Source organism: Brettanomyces bruxellensis, chromosome 3 (genome assembly GCF_011074885.1).
Source record: "Brettanomyces bruxellensis chromosome 3, complete sequence".
Classification (NCBI taxonomy): domain Eukaryota; kingdom Fungi; phylum Ascomycota; class Pichiomycetes; order Pichiales; family Pichiaceae; genus Brettanomyces; species Brettanomyces bruxellensis.
In genome coordinates, this window is record NC_054684.1 from 452,523 (window position 1) to 476,080 (window position 23,558).

General features: G+C 36.4%; 7 protein-coding genes across 7 annotated transcripts; 3 read left to right on the forward strand and 4 right to left on the reverse strand.

Moving 5' to 3' along the window:
* Positions 1 to 1,827: 1,827 nt before the first annotated feature.
* BRETT_000180 (uncharacterized protein) lies at positions 1,828 to 3,927 on the forward strand (the record flags this gene model as incomplete). Its single annotated transcript, XM_041278752.1, has 1 exon — positions 1,828 to 3,927. The coding sequence occupies one exon, from the start codon at positions 1,828 to 1,830 to the stop codon at positions 3,925 to 3,927; it is 2,100 nt and encodes a 699-aa protein (XP_041134947.1).
* A 188-nt stretch (positions 3,928 to 4,115) lies between these two features.
* On the reverse strand, positions 4,116 to 6,821 carry BRETT_000181 (uncharacterized protein; the record flags this gene model as incomplete). The annotated part of the gene is made up of 1 exon (XM_041278753.1): positions 4,116 to 6,821. One exon carries the CDS (start codon positions 6,819 to 6,821, stop codon positions 4,116 to 4,118), a length of 2,706 nt encoding a protein of 901 aa, XP_041134948.1.
* Positions 6,822 to 7,142: 321 nt separating this feature from the next.
* BRETT_000182 (uncharacterized protein) lies at positions 7,143 to 8,381 on the reverse strand (the record flags this gene model as incomplete). The annotated part of the gene is made up of 1 exon (XM_041278754.1): positions 7,143 to 8,381. One exon carries the CDS (start codon positions 8,379 to 8,381, stop codon positions 7,143 to 7,145), a length of 1,239 nt encoding a protein of 412 aa, XP_041134949.1.
* Positions 8,382 to 8,718: 337 nt separating this feature from the next.
* BRETT_000183 (uncharacterized protein) lies at positions 8,719 to 9,270 on the reverse strand (the record flags this gene model as incomplete). The annotated part of the gene is made up of 1 exon (XM_041278755.1): positions 8,719 to 9,270. The coding sequence occupies one exon, from the start codon at positions 9,268 to 9,270 to the stop codon at positions 8,719 to 8,721; it is 552 nt and encodes a 183-aa protein (XP_041134950.1).
* A 452-nt stretch (positions 9,271 to 9,722) lies between these two features.
* On the forward strand, positions 9,723 to 10,385 carry BRETT_000184 (uncharacterized protein; the record flags this gene model as incomplete). Its single annotated transcript, XM_041278756.1, has 1 exon — positions 9,723 to 10,385. One exon carries the CDS (start codon positions 9,723 to 9,725, stop codon positions 10,383 to 10,385), a length of 663 nt encoding a protein of 220 aa, XP_041134951.1.
* A 1,552-nt stretch (positions 10,386 to 11,937) lies between these two features.
* Positions 11,938 to 13,512, forward strand: BRETT_000185 (uncharacterized protein; the record flags this gene model as incomplete). The annotated part of the gene is made up of 1 exon (XM_041278757.1): positions 11,938 to 13,512. One exon carries the CDS (start codon positions 11,938 to 11,940, stop codon positions 13,510 to 13,512), a length of 1,575 nt encoding a protein of 524 aa, XP_041134952.1.
* Positions 13,513 to 13,757: 245 nt separating this feature from the next.
* Positions 13,758 to 15,766, reverse strand: BRETT_000186 (uncharacterized protein; the record flags this gene model as incomplete). The annotated part of the gene is made up of 2 exons (XM_041278758.1): positions 13,758 to 13,835; positions 13,886 to 15,766. The coding sequence occupies 2 exons, from the start codon at positions 15,764 to 15,766 to the stop codon at positions 13,758 to 13,760; spliced, it is 1,959 nt and encodes a 652-aa protein (XP_041134953.1).
* Between the last annotated feature and the right edge of the window lie 7,792 nt (positions 15,767 to 23,558).

A 23,558-nucleotide genomic window follows, 5' to 3' on the forward strand; every position in this document is an offset into this window, starting at 1 on the left:
TATATACGCCGTCAAAGTGTAAATAGCACACTTACCTATTTTTGCATATAATACTGGCGTTTTTTGATGCGAGCGATTACAATAGCATAATATAATAGAAAGAATGGAATGTATCAAGTGCTTTCAGAAAAAAAATAAAGGGAAGTTCCTAAACAAAAATTCAAAAAAATAAGCTTGAATATCGTGAAGTATACAGCATTAGTGCAAGGTAATTAATCTGTCAATCCAATCTAAAGAACTATTTTTTAATATATTATTATTGTCCTCATCCCGTAAAGATACATTACATTGTTCAGAGAGATGCTGGCCATCCCATTTCCTTACAAAACTCATGCCATGCTTATAACGAGCGTCTGGCAAAAAGATCTTCTATCCTTATTGACCCTTCAAATTATGTGTGAAAATGGGTGAAAATACAGATAAATGGGAGCTCCCAACAATAAGCCGCAAGCGTGTGTATAATCACCATACAATGAAGTGTACCAATCAACTCACCTCAGCTTTTTTCGGCGTGGGGAAAGGAAGGTGGAAGCCAAAAAAAAAAAAATTCCACTCGCTCCGCACACTCCGAATTGATTTTTTTCTCTCGGTCTCCTGCCCGATCTTTATTTTTCTCTCATGCAAAACTTTAAAAGAAGCGTAAGTGGAATATTGGTAAATTCGTTTTCCCACGTAATTCCATTCAGCAGATGTAGATGACTGCAATTCCTTGTCGAAAGGTGAGGGACTGATTTTCTTTTCCTTGGCAATCTCGGAGTTCTTTCTTTTCTTATTAGACTTTCCCCTCCTCATGTTAGTATAGTCTTTAGCTACCGACCATTTGATAAGTCTTCAATTTTTTGCCTTCCCGGTATAATATTCCTATTACGGTTTCACCCGTTTGCTGTTTATATTTGCTTTGCTGCATGATACTTGTGGGTGAAAAATCCCCTGGTCAAGCAATAAAGCAACCGCGGGTACAACTGCTGATTCCAGCCTCTCTGACCACTAACAAAATCTAGAAAGAAATTACGTATGATAAACAATTTACAGATGCTTAACAATCATACTCATCGATCAATCTGTAAATTAGCTGCTGAAGTAGACTGCTTAATTGCCTAATATCATAATTTTGAAGATTAAGTGGATCGATCGAGGCACGAATGTTCTAGCCACTTGCATGATTTTCCCTTTCATGCATTGCTTTGTAGCTAATGTATGGCTGTCATCTGAATAAACTTTTATAACTAAGTATGGCTCATTCATTATCTTGCATCGCAAGATTCCCAAAACTTTTTTTCGCATCCCCTATCCTAAAGCGGAAATACTGCACAATTTGGTATTTGAGACACAATCACAACGGTCAAAATTTTGACCAGTAGTTCTGTTTATATGCTTTGCACTTTTAGTATCACACTACAATCCCCATCTCACGTATTATCTCTATGGAAGCAACTTTATCATGGAGTTCGTGTTCAATAGATAAATTCTCTTGGAGTAAAATAGTATAATTAAGAATGGATCCAATTTGTTGAGGTGTAGGGATGCAATTTGAATTAAAAATATAAACAAAAAAGTGCATATGTAGCGTGTAAACAATCAAGATCTAATTATCATTATTAAAAACCCTGATACTCCCACCATAAGTATTGAGTTAATCATCGACATTGAAATCAGCCACTTTTAAGGGGGCTTTAAAGTCTCTTTGTTGAAGCGTTGTTTATTACCTTGAAATTTCCAAAATCGGATCGGCAATTGTCGCAATTGTTTGTACATTCGCATATGAATAGTATAGGGTGGTTCATAATTTGTGATTGGTCATTTTGAATTCTATAAGACGTTTTCATTATGCTTAGAGATATTACAAATCAGAAAGTTTGTGAGAAATGGCCTGCACTTAAGAAACGAAAAATCCAAGATGGATCTGCTAAATATCTTAGTGGATCCAACCAGGAATCTAAAAACTCTTCCGAAAACTACATAGATAGATCAACTTCTATGGGATCTGCAATTGATCTGAGTGAGCAACTAGACAGAGAAAGAAAGAAGGAGCTAATGGAAGTTCGGACAGAAAAAGGATCTGCAAAATCGCAATTGCAACATCTTCAGGGAAAACTTTGGGAAGTTAGAGAGAATCTTCCCGAACTTCAGGTGGAAGTGGATAAACTTCAGAAGGAATATGAAATATTAGTGAATAAATGCTCTGAAAAAGAAGTTAAAATTCAAAATATAGGGAAACAAAGAGTGAAGTCTATTAACGATCTCCAAGTACAATTTGAATGTTTTAAGAAGAAACAAGAAGAAAGTTTCAACAATCAAATTAACATTATAGCAGATGAGTGTGACAAAAAGGCATATGCGGTTGTTTTAAAGAAGCAAAAGGAATTCTATGAAAAGGAGCAAATGACAAAGCGTTTATGTGATAAGAATAGAGAAGAACTAAAGAAATTGCAGGTAAATTTTGATCAAAAAAAGGCATTATTAGAGGAACAGTACAAATTGAAACTGACTACCAAATTGTTGGAAAGAGAGAGAATGATAAAGGATCTTAAGCAAAGTATTGAAAGTTTGGGGTCCCAACTGAAAGGATTTGAGTTTGATAAGCATAAGCTTTCTGATTCACTTTCAAGGCAAAAGGAAGAGAACCAGAAACTTGATAACAAGTATCAAAATGTAAAGCGGGAGGCAGAAAAGTTTAGACAAAGAACCGATTTTTTGAGAGTTGAAGTTGACAAGAAAGCATCTCACCTTACTGATTTAAAAGAGCGGAAGCATACTCTTCTTCAAAAAATCAGCTCCTTTAGGGAGGGTGAAATAGAGCTTAAAGAAAAATATATTGAACAGCATAAACTTGAACTGGAGTTGCGGGAAAGGCTACAAAATTTAAAGGGAAACATTAGAGTTTTTTGTCGTGTAAAACCTTCAAATGATCATATTGCATTTGATATTAAATACGGTCAGGCATCGCAGGACTCAGATCTTAAGGATCATATTGAAATTACAAAACCTAAGGATAGTCATGATAGTATTCCAGCATCAACAGTTCTGAATCATTTGCGGTCTTACAGCTTTGTATTTGATAAGGTATTCGACCAGTATGCCACAAATCAAAAGATTTTCGAAGAGGTTGGGCAAATGGTTCAAAGTGCTATTGATGGTTATAATGTATGCATATTTGCGTATGGGCAGACTGGTTCGGGAAAAACATATACGATGTCAAAACCGGGAGATGGGGTTATTCCACTTTCTATCAAAAAGGTTTTTTCATGCATCAAAGAATACAAAGAACTTGGATGGAGTTTTAAAGTTGATGGTCAGTTTATAGAAATTTATGGTGATAGCATTAACGATCTTCTTGCGGACACATACATCCGAAAGCTCGACCGTAGCCAAATTCAAATAAAGCAGTTGAAATTGGAAAAGAAAGTTGTTTTGACTAATGTTTCAACGTTTGCTCTGAAATCACCTGCAGAGGTTAATAAGCTTTTAGCAAAAGCTGATGGAAATCGGAAGACTGCAAGCACACGTATGAATGATCGCTCATCAAGATCGCACACCGTTTTTATAATTGGTGTTCATGGAAATAATGTAAAGACGGGAAAGTCCGTTAATGGTGTGCTCAATTTAATTGATCTAGCTGGATCAGAACGCGTTGATAAATCGCAAGTCAAGGGAATACATTTGCATGAAGCGCAAGCAATTAACACGTCCTTGAGTGCACTTGGAGATGTCATATCTTCGATTAATTCCAAAAACTCACACATTCCTTATAGAAATTCTAAGCTCACTTATCTTCTTCAGTACTCCCTAGGAGGAAACTCTAAGACATTGATGTTTGTGAATGTTTCGTCGAGTGCGGAGCATTTTAATGAGACGTTGAACTCATTGCGATTTGCACAGAAAGTGAACAACACACATATAGGAAGTGCGAAAAAGATAGCTGAATGACAATTAGATAATAGCATAATACAATGAATATTAATCCTATAAACAAGCGTATCCGACATATATAACATAAATAAGAGAAAGAGAGTATAGTAAAAATGGTTGATCCGCAATAAATGCAATAGTCAGGCTCTAACAATAAATAATCGTGGTTCTTTTATATAACATGAGCTGTGAATAATTTTATATGTTTATTTTATTTGAAGGTGAATCTTTTCATAAGGATTGTCGAGTAATGACGGCTGCTTTGTTGTATCATCGCTTAATTCTCCCTTCGCTTTTAAATCGCTCCATATCTCAGGAAATCTTCTTGTTGCGAAGACATCTAATTTCTTTCGCACATGTTCATTAAGGCAGAAGTTATGGAAATTTTTTAAGACATTCCTGTCTATAAGTTCAAGATCGCCATTTTCATATGTATCTATCAGTTTATCATAAGCTGTGCCGTACTGTTCAAAATAACAATGCGATATCAAGTACTCACCAAAAAGATTGGCATCTGGGCAAACATCAAACTGTGATAAACTTGTATAAAAGTTATTGACTTCATTTAAAGACACAAATTTTAGAGATTTTAAGGCCCAGTAACAACTTTCCTGGTTAACGCCACGTTTCTTAGGTAAACTCTGAGCAAGGTTGAAAACATCTCGAACTCGGAATGAATCTTCAATAGAACAAAATGCACCCATCAGCATATTTAGTAGCCTTATATCAATATTTAGAGACAAGTCCATTTTAATCGCTAGTTGAAGCTTGAATATACCATCCTCATATTGAGATTTGCTGAACGATTGAAGAAGATAAAGATAGATGTTTTCATCTGGTGGTTGTAGCTTGTTTTCTTTACTAAGGAGTTTCATGTCAGCATAAATCTTTAGAGACCTTGATGGAAAGCCGACATCAATCCAGAACTTCAAAAAAGCAGGATAAAATTCATATGGAAGCCGAAAGAATTTCGACAAAAACTCATAGAGAAGCCAGTTACTTTTTAAGTTCTCACAGTTAGAAGTTGCATACCTGTAATAGAGCTCAAATAAATCACTGTAATCCTCTATCTGATATTTTGTCTCCTTCCCATTTAAGCTTGGGACTTCTTTCTCAAAGGCCTTGATAGCATCACCAACAAAATTGCTTTTCAAAAATTGACTAGCCATGGCGTATAGAGCCTCACGGTTAATTGGAATCTCAAAAGTTTTGATTTTTTTGTAGAGTTGTGCCTTATAATACAAATCATCATTTGTTTTGTTAAAGTAATCTGCCAATAATCGGAAAAGAACGGGCATATACATTCCACTATAATCGCTGTCCCATAAAATTGCTTCACTCAAAGACTTTTCAAATAAATCCAATGCCTCCTTGATATCACCTTCATTCAAAAAATGCTCTATTATAATTGCAAATGACCTAGCGTCTTTTGAAAGGTCGTAGTCATCTGCAAATTCCTTGAAAAATGTCTCAATAAATTTTGTTGGCTTGTTTGAATAGCATAAAGCTTCAAGAAAGTAATTGTAGCTGTCCGTATCGTTAAACTGAAATTTCTTATGATACTTCTGGATAAGATCATTATTTATTTGATCTATCATCTTAATGAGATCCGGCACAGCTTCCACGCCAGAAATAGAAGGGATTTTGTAAATTTTGTACTGTAAATAAGCAATCCATTCCCCCTTACTAAACTCTTCAGGCTTACGTTTTGATTGAAGATGTCCTATAAGTTTAGTTGCTCCTTTATTATAATCATGAAACTTTAAAGCAGAAGAAACTATCGCCATCAACTCATCATTACGAATATTGTCCAGCAATAATTCGTCAGTGAATGTTTTAGTCAAAGTTGAGACCTTCTGCATAATTTCAAGACAACATCTATCAAAATCATCTCTCGTCGCGAAGTATAGCAAGTTAATGTACTCCATTAAAGGACAGTGGAGCTTCTTCTCCAATATATTGAGTAATTGCATGATATGTTCTTCCACTTTGTTTCTCTCGTAATCTTCGCTGATTTCATCATCGGCGGCCACAAAAAAGTCTTCCAATATCCTTGTAACAAGTTCTTTGTCTTCTGAAATGTCTGCAACTTCGGCTAGATGCACAGTTGTCGCTGTATCTGGGCCCACTGCTTTAAATGCCTCGAGAACAATATTCACGACCTCTTTTCGAACATCTTGACCCCTTAATTCACTTTCTTCATTTAAGAAAGCGTCTATAATACGGATAAGTCCCTGTCTATTTTTGTTTAATAGCACGTAATTCAGGAATATTTCAAAGAGTTGCAGCCTCATGAATTTACTCCTTTGATATTCAGACGTCTCTCTAAGTGACATATAAAATCTAGGAAAGAAATTCAAGTATTTTACATCATCAATTGTCATTGCAGGCAAAATGCTCTTCAAAATGGACATCATCTCTTGTGCGGTGAAAAATTCGGTTGGGCTCTCTCCATGATCTATGAAGTTGACAACTTCGTTAATAAAAGGAAGCTGATCTTTGGAAAACTGTTCATTCAGAAGTGATGGTATCAATTCAAGAAGAGTATCCTTCAATTTTTTCGATTTCACATTCACCGTCATGGAATTGTCCCGGTATATCATCTGAAGTCTGAAGTAGCCATTTGTCCTTTTTTCATCCTCTTCTAAGGATCCGTTTAGATCGTTGGAAGTTTTATTCGATGTGTCTTCTAGTACTGATGCATTCCTCTTCTTCTTTCCTCTCCTTCCAAAATGAAAACTTCTCTTCAGATAAAAATTTGTCAATACCGTATTATTGTGCCACGTCCAATGATCCACCAATGCGTTCAACGCAGAATGTTGAGTCAATTGGTACGCTGTGGATCTTAAAACTTGATGAGAAAACGAGCATCTTTGAGTAGATCTCACAATACGTATTATAGAAGAGCCCATGCTGAACGTGGGTATTCTACTTCCGGTAATTTCTGGCCGAATGTAGCAGCTATAGGAGTTCGCTAGTTTCGAGCAGTAACAACTTACACTGTATCGACTTGAGATACGTCAATCAGTAAAGAATGAAAAAAAAAAGAACTCGCACCAAGTGGGAAGCACAGCCCTGAAATGGTCGATCCACGGTGGGGGAAAAATAAAAAAGAGAAATACGGGAAGTTATCCTTTATCTAGAATAGAATGAATTAATCAATTTATATATTATATTTACATGCAGGCATGAGATCTAAGTGGTCAAACTCTAAAGCTTTTATAATATGAATTTCAGTGCGACTTCCTTGGGGCCTTTGGACCACAAAGGGCATCCTTTCTTTCCTGTAACAAGTTCCCCTTCTCATCGTAAATCTTCACATTTGACTGGTAATCCCTACATGCCCAATTCAAGCCAACGAACTTCACAGATGGATCACTCTTGCCCTTAGTGTCTGTGTATTTAACCCACCAATTCACGTCGCTAAATCGGGAATCCTCTTTATCAAACCCGTTTTGCAATCGTAATTTGGATACCTGTTCTCGAAGATAGCCAGAGACTTTGCTTCTTAGCCGTTTGGCCTCTTCACCAAACTTTAGTTCATCCGACATTCTATTTGAATCCTGGAGGCTTGTATATTTAAGACAAAGCTTTCTCCACTCATCTCTGAACCCATCTATTATTGCAGCATCTAATGGTTTGCCGATGTTAACTGTTACTTTTCCTCCCTGGTTATAGAATGTGAAGAAGTCAAAGGCTGATTCCTCTACTTTCTCTGGTTTTATCTTCTCGAATCCGTCCGAAAATATTGGAACTATAGTAGGTGCAACCGTTGGTTCTAAAATCATCCTTGCAGTTCCCCAGCGGAAAAATCGCATCGAGTTATTGAATGGTGGCCGAAGTTGGCAGACAAATCCTTCGGGGAAAACATGCAACAAAGATGTTTTCTTTCTTAATACTGGTGGTTTATACTCTGGAGAAAGTGGGTTTCTTTCCTCTTTAAGGTTTTTCGCCATTGATGCCGCAAGATCTGTCGATGGTCCGAGACCGTGAAAAATGTGCTCGCTGTCTAAAGTATTATCGGGGGATAAAATTCGTACACATGCATCCAGAGCTGGTTGAAAAGGACCTCTTCCGAATCTTTCGCACGACAAGATCTTGCCCATCGAAAAAAACCTGCTTGTCACTTTGGACGTAAAGCAAACGTTTGATGCTGCCATTCCCCAGCGGATATCATCAAGATCTTTAAAGTATCTCCATGGAAGACAGGCCCATATAAATGGATCATCACAAGTGGACATGTGGTTCATAAGGGTTAAAATTCCCCGGTTTTCCTTCCTGGCAGCAACCATGGCCTGATCCAAATTCTCAAGTCCCTTGACTTCCACGTTATACAATGTATTGAGAACAATTTTCGATAACCCAACAACGGTATTGCAAGTAATGTGTGAGAAGAAGTTCCAAGTTCTAGATCTACGAGGTGATTCGTCTAGAGCGTCATCGCCTCGTGCAAGAACGTCGTAAAACGACATTTTCGGCTGCTTTTTTGTGAAGGCTAGAGAGTAATAAAATGATTCTCGAAGCAGTAATACGAACAAATTAAACAAGTACATCAATGTCAAGGCCTGCACCCGCTAGAATGATAATTATTTTTTATTTTAATTTTTCCCCCACATCCCTATTTTTAATCTTGAGCACGCCCACCCCTAAAATCCATCATTTATCAAATTCTACTCCTATTTCGTACATATGCATCCATATTGATTTCCGGTCACCTACTTACATTATGGACTAGCTGTATTCTATAAAATACCAATGCCTAAATTATCGACCGTCACCGTCAGCCTCAATACAGAAATACTGACAGAATCACTTCCTCCTTAGATACCTCTTCTCCTCGATAAATTCAATTTTAACACTATCCAGACCCTTCTTTTTAAGCATATCTTGTAGATACTCCTCCACCTCCTCACCAACATCACCCTGGATGATAATCTCATCCTTTGTCTCAAGATTCTTTGAAACGGATGCTCCTGTGGCAAATTTAGAGGCGAACTTCTTTGCTAATTTCTTCATATCAACATCAAACTGCTCCAAGTTACACACAGCAATGACGTTTTTATGCTTTGTTCTTGGTATTCTCTTGACTATGATCTTCTCCTGCTTTAATTTTCTCAGCTCCCTTTCTTGCTTTCTCTCCTCTTTTAATTGCATCTTAGCCAATGACTTTGATATTTCCTCTTCTCTTTCCTTTGATAGCGAAGAGGTTGGGGCATCCGAGTTGTAAAGATTGTTGTATTCCTTTGGATGATTCTCCTTGAGCCATTTCTTGCACTGCTTCAAAGTTTTGCCAAACTCGCAGTACTCAACGGGCAGTGTACACACTCCACAATATAGCACTTTCACTGGTTCTTCCGCCATTATGTTGTTCAAAGTTCTATCGTATTCAAACTTCTATGTATTTATGTGCCTAGGCCTCCGATGTTGTCTATGTACTTCCAAAGAGATGAGGAATTCAACCATACTCCTTCGGCACACCCTTCTGTGTGGTGTGCACTGAAATTTTGCATTTCGGAGTAAAAAATGTATATGTGGTGTATGGATGTAGTGAGGACGACGGAAAAAGGTAGAAAAAGATGTCGGGACGGTGAGTTTTTCGCGACTCCTTCCTCCCTCGCTTTCTCTCTGTTTTTTTTTTCATCAGAACATGTATGTATACATGTGGCTCGAGGTACCAAAGAAAAACTTAAGGCGTGACGAAATATCTAAAAGCATTAATATTTTTATCTAGTTTTACGTGCAATCTACATTTTCCTCTCTTTGTGATATTGGTGTACTAGTATAATAGACAGTAGGCTGAATACGGAAACAAAATGGCATCTAGTTACAGTTCGAGCACAGTTGTGCAATTGAAAGAGCTTTTAAAATCAAGGGGGCTTCCCATGAACGGAGTAAAGGCCGACTTGATTGCCAGACTAGAGGAATCAGATAAGATTGATGCTGAACTAGATGAGCAAGAGGAAAAAGAACATACTGATGATGAAAAAAAGCCTGAAACTGTAGAATCAGCTCCTTCTACAGCTCCTGTTGTTGCTGCTCCTCCGCAAAATGCAGCAACTACCCCAATTGAACAAGCTGAGCAAAAGCCTAAGGAGAGTGTTGCGACTCCAACAAAGCCGGCATCCCAAGAAGCAAAGCCAAAGCCGGTGGAAAAGAAGATTGTGTCTTTGGATCAGTTAAAGGACGAGGCACTGGATATGTTAAAGAAGAAGATTGCAAGAGCCGAGAGATTTGGTTCAGAAGCCGATCTCAAACCTCTGAAGACCATGCTAAACAGAATCCAGAAGTTTGGTGTGTCTCCAGACTCGGCTATTGCTCATGAGCTAGGATATAAGTCGGAGGCTCAGAGAAAGAAGGAGGAGGCAGAAAGAAAAACCAGAGAGTATTTGCAGAAAAAGAATGGTGAGCAAAATCACGGCCATAGAAGGCACAGAAGACGGTTTAGGCCTTATGCACGTGAAAGAACTAGATCATGAGGTGTTAAATGGAAAAGAGGCATGCTAAAAAGCTTAGTTTTCTTTTTTCATTAATCACCCGTCTGTGCATTTCCTATATATGATGTATACGGGTGCTAAGGCGAACTTGGTCAATGTGCATGCGCATTGGAAATATATGATATATTGTATAATTTAGGTATTGTACGTCAAACTGACTTGTTAAATTTGAGCTGATAATATATGGTAACGTGGAGAATAAACAGGAGGCTAATAGTGGGGACAACGAAAATAAGGCTGTTTCAAGAATTGTATAGACGCTCCTGTGAGTTGTTTGGGTGTGGCTCGTTCCTCTTTGCGGTGTATTTAAAGTAGTTTTCATTAAATCTGTCCAAACAATATATGGCTCAAATATGTTTTATACCAGAGGCATAAGATATCGCAGAAGTCTATTTTATTGCAGGATCAGGATGGAGCATGGTTTTCCGAACTCTGTGAAAAGAATCAATCCTACAGTAGCATCATTTTTCATTAACGATTTCTCGGGGATCAAGGTGCAGGTGATTGATACTTTGTGAAGTTCAGGAAATTTCTGTGTCCATCTTACTGAATTCGTTTGCTATCTACTTATGTCTGCCCTGACATTTATTTTTTTTGCTTGTTTGTTTTCAGCCTTTTCTGGTGAGCCCCTCCTTATCTCTGAATTTTCCCCCCTAATTTTTTTCTTCCACTAAATAATTTAATAGTTAGCCACACAGTATATAAGCCTGAGTTTTTAGCCGATTTGTGTTATCTCACACAGCTCATATGATATATATCAAGGTACACCACATTAATTTTACTATTTGTAATTATTGAATTACAATCATATTCATTATATTTAATTACAGCTATAAATAATGAATCAAATAATTACATGTACTACTTCTAAATGATACACATTATTTCTGAATTTAAGTCTCTTGGTCACCTTGACCTTTTTTTTCACATTCTGTGCCGCAAAAAAAATGCTATTGTGACGATTTGTTTATCTCAAAACGAAAGGATTTTCAGGTAACAATAGTTTCAATCGTATCTGCGAGATTTATTATTTAAGCGATAATCACTTTTTTAATTAGCCAGCTATCGTCCTATGTTAAAATTATTCTTCCCTTACAATCGGATTACACCGTATTTATTGTTCCTAATAATTCAAGTGAACGTTCTCCTTTGTTGTACCTACTACCAAGTTTTATTTTTCTCTTTTCAAAAATCTTTTGCTCGCCATCACCTCCCTGTTTCAATTTCGATTCTTTCTTTGGATAAAATCCTCCCGAATGATTTCGTCCTCTAATCATTCACTTAACTCTATCTCATTTTTTGGCAGTATTTTTTTTGATCTCTTTATCTATGTTTGATAGTACCCCCTTCTTTTTTTTGAGGTGCATATATATTTTTGCTATTTTGATTCTAAACAACTCTTTCTTCTTCAAGATTAATCTTAATTTTCTTGCTAATCCTACTCAAGCTTTCATCACCATATCAGATCATCTCGATATCCAATAAGGTATTTGATCTGATCCTATATTTTGTTTCCATCACAGTCATAGTCAACATGTCCGAAAGTTCTTCTGATCAACATTCAAAGAACGGCTCATATTCTTCTTTTTCGCCATCTTCTTCATTAGACAATCATTCAACATCATCTTTGTCGGCTGCATCTATTTCATCCGCATCTAGTCCGAATGTAAATATGCAGTTTCTACCATTTACATCTTTTAAACAGCAGAATTGTTTCCTGGCAAATATATTTAATCTTCCTCACGATTGTATAGATGAGCCCGAAACTGTCGCCCATCTTATTCAGGATGTTCTTGTTCCACCAGCCGATAGTAAGGATTTGGCAGATTCTGACCCAGTCTTGCCATCTCCACCAAACTTCGAAATGCAGCTTTTCAATTCGCCTGATAAAAAAAGCTCAATTGCGACTGTGGCAATGTCATCTCAAGCCACATTAATTTCCCTCGTCAATGGAATAAATGGACGAAAATATAAGAATTTCACGCTTGTATGCTCGATTGTGCCACCACGATATCCATATTTGCCACAGATGTCTGTATATGGATCTGCACAATCTTTAAATACACCTTTTACTCCTTACCCCTTCAACATGTCTCCAGGGTCTCCTAATATTCCCAATCAGTGGCTTTCTTATTCGCAAGAAGGACTTACAAATTTTCACCTGTCGGGATATTCGCCTTCACAATTTTTAATGATGCCACCATACAACGCAGGTGTTTACCCCGTCTCAAATAATTTTCCGGTTGCAGGATTCCTTCCGCATTCTCAATTTGGATATTACATGGGCAGCAGACGTGGCCAGAGACGTCATCGAAATTCCTCTCAAACTTATAGATCTCGAAATGGAAACGGTTACGATCAAAGGACGAGGTATTATAATAGCAGAAATGGAGGTAATGTTAACTATGCAAGTAATGATGGTAATTCTGTTTCAAGTGATGGCCGGGATAACTGGAAGCAAGGAGAGCAAAATCTTAAGCGACCAGTCGGTGCTCCTAATTACGATGTCTCCAGTAGCTATGTTGCCAGGAATTTTGAATATAGTGTTCCTTCTTATAGCCGAGCTTCTGGAGTTGTGGAAACAACTAATTACAAAGATGACAGCGGCAAGGATTTTGACAGTTACTACCTGAATTCAGCACCAATAAATGAGCCACAAGAAAGTAACACCTATGTGAGTGAGGAGAATCTTGGTACAGAAGAGCTAATGGTTTTTGACACGTATAAGCATGTTGATCCGACGAGGATTTTCATTGGAAATATACCTTTCACCTCTACCTTGGAAAGTTTGCAAAAATTCTTCCGAAGCTCCAAGCAATGTGGTGATGGATTGAAGAATTTGATTATGCAGCATCAAGTGAATGGTAATTTCAGAGGTTTTGCAATAGGTATAACCAAATCGCAGAATGATTCAGTTGCCCTTATAAAAAAGTTCAATAGGAAGATGTTTGAAGGAAGGGAACTAACAGTTAGATTTGATAAGCTCCCAGACCAGATTTTGAAAAATCGTAGTAGGAAAGATTGTGACCTTTCGAAAGAGGATGACACTCAAGAGTCAGGTGAAGAGAAAGTTACAGAGACAGTTGAATTGCCCGCTAAAAGCTTCTAATGTTCTATTCTAACAACGTATATACTAGATTTCCATAAAAAGCAAGAAGTTATTTGGAATCTGACCTTTAGATAAATACATTCGATGCTAGATATACAATCGCCCAGAAAATAATTGGAAAAGAGAAAAAAAAAAATAAAGCAAAGCCCAGAAAATTCCGAAAATATATGTAAGAAAGAGAGAGCAAACAAATAAGGCGGCATAGTGTAGTGTGTCCTTCGAAGAGAAAAAAAAAAGCGATGTACTTAGGCAAGTCGTTGATATCCGTGTAAACTTGGAGAATTCGAACTACCATTAGCAGAAGGAGTTTCTGGTAATGGAAGCTGATAAATGCCTGATGGTTTAAAAGCGAAGAATGGTGTGTACCAATAACTGGTGGTAGGATTCTTGAGCTGTGAGTAGCAAAGGAAGGAGTTGAAGATATGGCAGATTTGCTGGGCTCGGTATTTAAACTCAGAAAGGCTGGTTTACCACTTCCGAAGACTAATTGAAGCTCGATCTTGTCGGATTGATCACCGAAAATCTTCTCCAGTTCAAAATCACTGTTAACGAAAAGTCCGGACTTTCGATTCTGGATTCTAAGTGGTCGCCGTGTGTCCGAAATGCCAAATGCTGTTCTAGAATTTGTTATCAATTCCACCACTGTTGGTGGAGCGTTGCTTTGAGGCGAGTAGAAAAGTTTCATGTCACGTCCATTGAATGAGATGACGACCGTCTTCAATGTGCGGCTGATTGGTGGTAAGTTTATGGTATGAGCAACAGGTGATGCCAATATTGATGGAAGTGATGAGGGGGAAGTAATGCCATTATCAGAGAATGTGCTCTCCCTTGCTGACAACGTGCCAAATTGGTGATGCTCTGATGATTGTGACTGGTTTGCAGAGGAGATCGAATCATTGCCATCACCATTACGTCGTTGCTCACTGAGCCACTGATGCATTTTTGTTTCCTTTGAAATGAGCGGATAGTCCTTGCTGATAACACTGCGGAAAATATCACAGAGAGGATAAAGAACCGAATCAAAGCCAAAGTCCTTCACACAGCCCCCAATCAATTTCTTGAAAAGCTGTGCTGCAACATAATTGCTAAGTCTGTTAACCTCCGCCGAGCTCTTGTCTAGGTTCTTCACGATCAAACTAAGAGTCAGGTCGCTCTTCATACGAAGCTTGATGTACGATGCCGAGTCCAAGAGAAGATGGTCAAACCACTTTTCCAGCGTAAAGAGGATTGCTGCACTCAAGCAGGCTGAGCCCATTTCTTCAAGCATCTCATAACTTGCCGTGTTATCCTGAGATCCGGATGAACACGAAAAGTCGTAGCATGTCTTTGAACGCTTAATTTGCTGCAGTATCTTCTGGGAAGAGACTTCGAACTCTGGGCTCTGCGGTATCTTCTTGATCGATGGGAGTTTGTCGTGATCTGGAATTATTGGCGCAATAAGGGAGTTGATCGCCAAACGTGACAGGCTCGGACTAGCAAATCGTTTGTGTGAATCCGTGTGGATGGATAAGGTTGGTCCATTGTGCCCAAAACTTGAATTTGAGGATATACCACCAAATCGACCAACTGATTGCAGTCTACTCGATCCTTGTATCGATCCATCAGCAGAGTGAGTGCTGCTCCTAGCACTAGCGACAGATCCTGCGTTTCCATGCTCGTTGTCACTAATTGCATCTGTAGGCTCACTATCATCATAAACTAGAGATGAGAAGAACTTTGAGCTCTCTCTCTGCTGTTGAAACTTGATTCTCTTTGTTTTACGCTCTTCCTGCAGAATTTTCAGTGCCTGCCTCTTCTCTGAGCGTTTCTTGTTCCGCCGAACGCTCTGGATAGCCAGTCTGACTAGCTTATCGAACTCTGATAGTGTCTCATCCGGAAAGCCGAATTCGGACATCAATGTGTGTGCACAAACGTTGATTTGGTCATATTGCTCACTTGCTTTCTTGGATGATAAAGAGAGACTTTCCACCAGCTGTAGCCTTCTTGTGGTAAACCTTTTCCACAGAGCTTCATCTGCAAAATGTAGCCTTCTTCTAATCACACTTGTAGCACCATTGCTAGACTTGTGTCTAGATTGCTTGTCCGACGACTTCAAACTTTCACTCGTGCTTACACTCCCGCTATCGCTGATGTTATCTGAGCTTTTGGAATCTTTGGATTCTTCCATTTTAACAGTTATCCCTACAACTTTGTTGTTAGCAGTTGACCCGTCGTTTTTCTTAAGTTCTGGATTATGTTGACTGCCATCTATCATATTGTGGGATCTTATAAGGTCTACTTCCGCCTGCAATTCCACCATAGCCTCTGTCTATAAATGCTCCTGTAATGCCAATGATATTTCTATTTCGTTAAATGCTGTTGACTTTTGAGTTTTCTTACTTCCTTCCAATCATGTATCTAATCTAAAAATTTTCCCTCCTCTTTTTCCCTTTTTTTTAGTCCTAGTCTTTGCTCCGTCTGTTGATTGACCTTCCTTTTAGTGCTTTCTAATAAAGTTGGAAAAGCACGAAGTTTTGAGCAGTTACGCAAAACACTTATTAGAATTAGTCAATTGTCCTTTTTGCCAAAAGAGATAAATTGATAGTAATATCTGTTATCTCCGTCTATGTTTTTAGAGAGCTAAAATTTTTCAACTTTTTTTTTCTTTCCTATGATGCACAAGATAAGAATGCGGGGTAGCCCAAAAATCAAAATAATAATAAATTAAAAAAAAAAGGTTTAGATGCCGCCGACTCGGAACGAAACGGTGGGTAACACAAGTGATAAGAGAAAATGAGTAAGGGTGTCAAATTAAGCCGGAATGCTTGGTTACTGTGTAAATCAGATGACTATAATGTGACACTATTGTAATCCGATCTTCAAAAGTATGGCTTGTTGATTCAATTGAATTTCCGAAAAGGAAAAAAGGGAAAGTGAAAAAGGAAAAAATTGTGAAAGAGCTACAAACAGGGTCAGGTAGCGTAAGACGGAGAAACGGAGAGATGGAAATCTGAAATGTCTCAACGGAACTATTGGCATATATAAACGAACGGGGAAGTAATTAAAATAAGCTTACAAATATACGATGGGAAAGTTGAATACATCGCAATCGGAACCTGCTAAGTGGGATGGAAGCTCCACAAATGTAATACAATGAAATAACGATACAAAAAAAAAATTCGAATAAAGAAAAAAAAAAAAACATGAGTACAATTTTGATGCCATGACAATACTGAAAGGAATCACCTCGACGGTGAAACCGGAAACTTAACAATAAGGATGGTTATCATCAGCGGAAAAAATTTTTGCTAAAGCTCTGTTAAGGCAGGAAGTTGTGATCACGAGGGGAATGAGTTCAGTTCAGTGGTAATAATTTAGATGTGTTCTAACAATACCGACAATTTGTGTAAAGGGAAAATATGACCGGATAATCGAATAACGATGGATCAAAGAGTTCCGGGATCGCACCCTCGGAAAAAAAAATTTTGGAAATCGGATAATAGCAAATGTGTGTCTCTTTTTTTTTGAAGCCTCCAAGAGAGGCCTTAATACTGAATCAAATTATTATCGCAAATAATCGTTGTCATCTTCTCCCCCTAGCATAAATAATGAAAGGGTTTTTCATTTGTTGCGGGGGAATTATCTGACTTTTAGTTTGTTTGAATTCCTTTTTTGTCCTTCCTTTCCGGCTGTTTGGTTAGCCGTTTAACGCACTATATTTCATGTGTGCAAATTATTTTTTTTTACTGGCTTTTTCCAATTTTGTAATGCTCCAAGCGTATTCCAAATATTTCATCTTTCCCTTCTGAACGTCACCTGCGTAAATACTCTAAATCAATTTTGGTAAATAAGAGTAGAATGGTCAAATTTCGGGTATATACCAAGCCTACATCCAAATTTTGCGATCTTAATATTTTTTTTTCACTTATCTCCTTGTTCATTGGTGCACCCCCACTTTATTTGCGGAACTTTTATTTTTATCCCCGCCCCCCGCCATTTATGCCATTTACGTTAAGAATTCTGGACTCTCCCCACCCGATGTAACTGGTTTCAATGATTACTTTAAATCTCACCAAATTGCTGTTATGATTCCCTAAAAAGTAATAATAGCATTTTCGTTACCCCCTTTTTTCCCAACTTATATTCGTGGGGAAAAGCCGTACATTGTACAATTCGCGAAATAATTATTATACTTTCCTTTCTTTTTACTTATATATTCCCGATTGGGAAAAGAAGCCCGGAAAATTGGAAAGTATCCAATTATTATCAATGTTATTTAAATACCGTACTACATTGAACCGACATTTCCTACTGGGAAACCGTTACATTGCTCAATGTCCGACATTGTGTTCGCCGCCTTCTCCATCAACACTTTATTTCGTTCTGTTTTCGTTCCTTTATTCTTTACGATCATACGATTTCACTGCGTGACATTTCTGTGTTATATTAGCAGTACAATATCTGGAATTCCGTTTTCTCTTTTTCTTCTTTTTTTCTTCCCCGAATTCAACCTAATTTATAATTTCAGGATATAAGGCTAGATGTTTTGTACGTTCAAATTTTCCGGATCATCTTTTATTTAATCGATTGCCTTTCCGAAGAGATTTATTTGTTCAATTCGTAGAATGTGGTGTCCATAAGTTCATCGAACTGAAAATATATGTACGCCGCTGATTCATGTGCTGCACCCTCTCTTTATGACCCTTTTGTTAATTTATTTTTTTTTTGCCAGTTCCGAATGCCTCGATATCAATCCCTTTCTGATTTGATTCTCTTTTTTTAGTGTCTGTGTATATCGAGTGGACTTCGTTTAGGCGTCTAAAATGATTTTATTCAAAATTTTAGGCAGGTCGTTATCCATATTAACATTGTAATATGCTGTTTCATCTGTAAATCTTATACTGATATGTGATATGTTCAGCCATGTTTGGAACTATTCTGTTGTACTTGCTTGCATGCCCAATCATAAATGCTGAATACTTACTTTTTAATGACTATTTTCCGAATATGGGTCCAGCATGCGTATGCTTCATTTTCTCCTCCTTTTATCTTACCTTAACGTGAGCTTCTTACTAACTTTACACATTAAGGAAAATGAGTACTATCTGGAGTGTCACTTGAAAGCTAAGACTTCTTATCAAAATTTTTGCAGCCCGAAAAATCAATTTTGTAAGTGTTATTACATTAATAAAGTGTTAGAGAAATGTCTTGGGTTTTGCTCGGCATACAATTACAATACAGTGGAACAGCTTTTGAATGCCTTCTGCAAAAGCACAAAAGATGATCTAAGTGAATATTCAAGTGTGCGATACGATAACTCCTTTAATCATACGTATTCGACTGCTTTTTTGAATGATATAAGTTTGACTGAACCTTCGGATCAATTGCTCTTGGCATTGGAAAGAAACAATCCATTACAAGATGGTCGAATGAAGTATAGAGGTCCTTATATTCATTCAGGATATCCTAAAGATCAGGCACTACCAAAACTACCCACCTCGCTCCCTTTTGGTTTTGGATATCAAAGTTCCGGCACAAAATTAAGTTATACGGTTTCGTATATCTTAATTTCATTTATATTTTTAATATGATTCTCAACGCATTGAGGTTATTCATAAGGGAAGTATCTTGAAAACATTGATGTGCTTTTATAAATAATCTGATTGTCAAAGCAGTGTTATTAAATGGTTATAATATTTCTCCATAGGCACATGTAAAACTGCACTGTATTCTCATTCCGAGGAAAGCCATCATCAATGGGATAATAAATAAGGTATTTAACCATAAAAAGCTGCTCTCCCTTGTTTATGCCCAAGGAAGCCTTGCTCATAAGGATTAAAGGTATTTAAGCATGTGCATTTTCCTTTTTTATCCTGTTTATTTTATCTTCTTACTTGATTCTTTTTTTCTTGTACTTTTCCTTTTTTTAGTCTTAAAAGCACTCAATACTAGCTATAACAAAAACTTCATGAAGTACTCGGCGTCACACTTAAACCAATTAACTAAAATATTACGCATAACTATTTTTTGCATAACTCTTCTACTTCTTTTTTCTTTATCGTTTGAAACTTATGGTTATATTTCTTTTACTTAAAAGATCTTAACTGGTTAATAGTATTCATTGTAAAAAATCGGTATTACACTCATAGCCAACCAACACTAATAAATAATAATTCTTCTCCAAGGATAACAGGTCATAGTATATAATAGCCTTACAATTGATATTATATTGATATTTTTAATGTTCGTGTGCAAGCATATCTAACTTAATAAAAATAATCAAGAAACAGAATAAACACGTTAATAAATAGGGAATTTGGTCCCATTCCTTTTCAAATCACGGCAATCTAGAAATTGGCTCAAATCTGAAACAGAATAATTCTAATAGCATGTCTTAATATGAAAATGTATAAAGTGTGTGCCTTCTTCTTCCTATTAAATTTACTACCTTTAGCATAAACGTACTACTTAATTTTTTTATGAGCTTTTCTTACAAAACAAATCTTTTTGTGTTGGTTAAAATTAGATACCAAAATTAAAAGAGATGTTCACCTGCTCAAACTATAAGTTTTCATACGATGTACGTGCTTTTTTTATGATGGCAGCACTCTTCCTCATGATCAATTTTGTTTCTCACATCCAATAATATCCAGTTAATATTTGATAACTAATAATTGGCTGAGCATTTGAAAGCATAAATATGGGAAAATGAAGCAGATCTAAGTGCCGAACACTCAATCTCACTTTAGCTTATTGCATCTCTTGTCAGATATATAAAAATGCCGATAGCGTTGAACGATTTTTAATATATGTTACTAAATAATGTATTTATTTCGAGAACTGCCAAATGATGATCAGCAAAAATAGCTTCTATTGATGTTTACGCTGGAAAATATATTGGTTCCGTAAATTTCGAAAATCTTAATAATAATTATGCGGAAGCATAATTTCTTTTCTACGAGCTAAGCATCCTTTTCTTGTATATATGATTGTCACTTTACTTTTCTTGAATATTTTCTTTCTTTATCATAGCACTCGATCTAAAAAATTTGTCAACAGTGGCATCCGTATAATACGGGCAGTCTTGTTTAAAGTCCAATAAAACTATATTCATAAGGATTAAATGGATTTAAACATATTTATCACTTTCATAAATTTTCCTTCCGTTCTTTTCTTTCTGTTGTTTACTTGCTGGCTGGAAATAATTCATACGCAATTGGAATCACACTTGTAACCAATTGAAGAAGTATTAAGCCCCACAACACTTTTTAAATCCGACAACTTCCAGTTCGAAAATACTGAAATAAAGAAGGTAAACTCGGGACTATTCAAAATTTTATACAACTGCTAACAAATTTAATTTATATATTCCTCATGCTGAACCACGGCTTCCTTGTCACCTGCACGTATTATCTGCTACGTCACAATACAGTGACTGGAGGCGGTCAGATAGATATGATCCAGGGCCCACTTTAATCATCACTCCTCCCTTGTCTCAAAAATGTCTAAAACATTTATTAAACAAGTAATAAATTATTATTACGATATGCAATCCTCTACACAAGAGTTTTGTCGGACATATGAGAATATTACGTAGTATTAGGCAATCCATTGTTATATGTTATTAGATTTATTTGTTTTGAGATCAGAACTTATTCTTAAATAACGAAGATTTAGAATAATACATATTAAAGACAATCCTGGATAAAATGCACTAACTGTGTATATTAGGGAATCAGCAGAAAATTAATTATCAGCGATCATAATTCTGTTTCTGAGAATTAAATCTTTTTTTTTATTATGTATGATTACCTCACTTTATTTTCCTTTTTATTTWTTACTTTACTTTACCTCTTTTTATATAACTTGTTTCTTCTACGAAGGGACGAGACCCGATAGCCTAATTTGCAACACAATTAGTTCGACTCTACTTTGATGGTAACAGAGTAAAGGAAGTAAATTCATTTTCTTCTATGGTGACACATACACAATTGTTAGAAAGTTAAAGGTATTAACATTATCACACAGACCACTTGGTACATTTATATCCACCCACTTAGGTAACCGACCTTACAATTGTCTGAATCTCCCCGACTGCTAGGTTCCTATTAGTTCTATTAAAGAAGGAGTTTGATACCTAAAGCCCGGAAGTAACTCATAAGGTCTCTCTTAACTCCGACAGTTCATCCCAATGTAAATCAACATCGAACATATAATAGCAGTCAGACATTAAAATATATTATCTTTATGTATTACAAGGCCTTTTTTATTCTTTGTGAGGGATCGAACAAGGAAAAGTCACGTGTTATCCAAATGGTTACGTAATCTTATGAACGAAGCAACATGAGCGAATTATTTATTAAAATTGGACGACGAGATGCAAATATTTTATTAAGCATAAAAACGAGAAAATATTAAATGGGTATTTAGCCTTTTTGGAAAACTCAAGATGAAGATAAGAAAGAACAAGCAACAGCTTACAGAAGAAGAAGATAGAAAAAGAATATGTCAAAACAATGTAGCTCTCGAACAATGGAGTTCAAGTAAGTGAAGATGGTATTGTTATATCATCTGATCAATACGAGAACCACATCTATAATAAAGTGAAGATATTCCCTTTTGTCTATCATTATACATACTATCTATTACATACTACAATAAACATCGAAACAATATATAAATCTGGTAACACTAACTTTAACAGAATAAGAACAACAGAGATAAGAATAAGAGAAAAAGATAACAAGAAGATAAAAAATAAGAAAACAACTAAAACAAACAAAAACAAGTCATTAAACTAAATATAATAATACTTCAAATTATAAACATATACAAAGGGGTGCTTTTATCTATATCCTAGTGAATACAAACCAGTTGATTATTTCATTATACATCACTTCCACTGTCGGAGTTAAGAGAGACCTTAGTGGGTGGATATAAATGTACCAAGTGGTCTGTGTGATAATGTTAATGCCTTTAACATTCTAACAATTGTGTATGTGTCACCATAGAAGAAAATGAATTTACTTCCTTTACTCTGTTACCATCAAAGTGGAGTCGAACTAGTTGTATTGCAAAATAGGCTATCGGGTCTCGTCCCTTCGTAGAAGAAACAAGTTATATAAAAAGAGGTAAAGTAAAGTAAAAATAAAAAGGAAAATAAAGTGAGGTAATCATACATAATAAAAAAAAAAGATTTAATTCTCAGAAACAGAATTATGATCGCGCATAATTATTTTTCTGCTGATTCCCTAACATACACAGTTAGTGCATTTTATCCAGGATTGTCTCTATTAGATATTATTCTAAATCTTCGTTATTTTAGAATAAGTTCAGATCTCAAAAACAAATAAATCTAATGACATATAATAATAGATTACCTAATACTAGGTAATATTCTCATATGTCCGACATCCACACTTACTTAAATTACATCATAACATTCTAAAAACATTATTTTACAACATAAAATACTTCATCTTTTAGTGGTTTGATTCAACACTGTCAGAGTATATAAATCCCGTGTGACATTTGTATCTGCTTAATTGCTCACATATCTCTGTGCCGTAGCACTACCGAGCGCGCAGATGCCCAAGGTTATGAACGGGATTGGCCATATAGTTCGGATATAGAAAAGACTTCTGTTGCATAGAATGACCCCCATAACAAAATAGGGTCCTTACGAACACGTTTGTAATCCAGCGAGAACCCGAAGGTTACTCTTGGTTTCAGCTGAAGGTTCACTTCAAGATGGATTTCCTTATATGAATATGTATTGGCAAATTAACACAATAAAGTCGTCSTCCCTTCTAAGAGACACAATAGTATATAAGGAAAAAGTAGTACATACATATAAGAGATATTTTTCCGCAGAAGTGGAATAGGTCATTCTCAGCCGAAAGTAGATTAGGGAGAAATTTATTTCACAGGAAAAATTTTCCCCGCGAATTATTTCTTCTATCTGTCTGAACATTAATTTGATTCACATATTATAATAAATCAAATACCAGTTGAACCTTTATGCGTTATTAACATATGAAACATTATTATAACTCATAGGTTCCGAC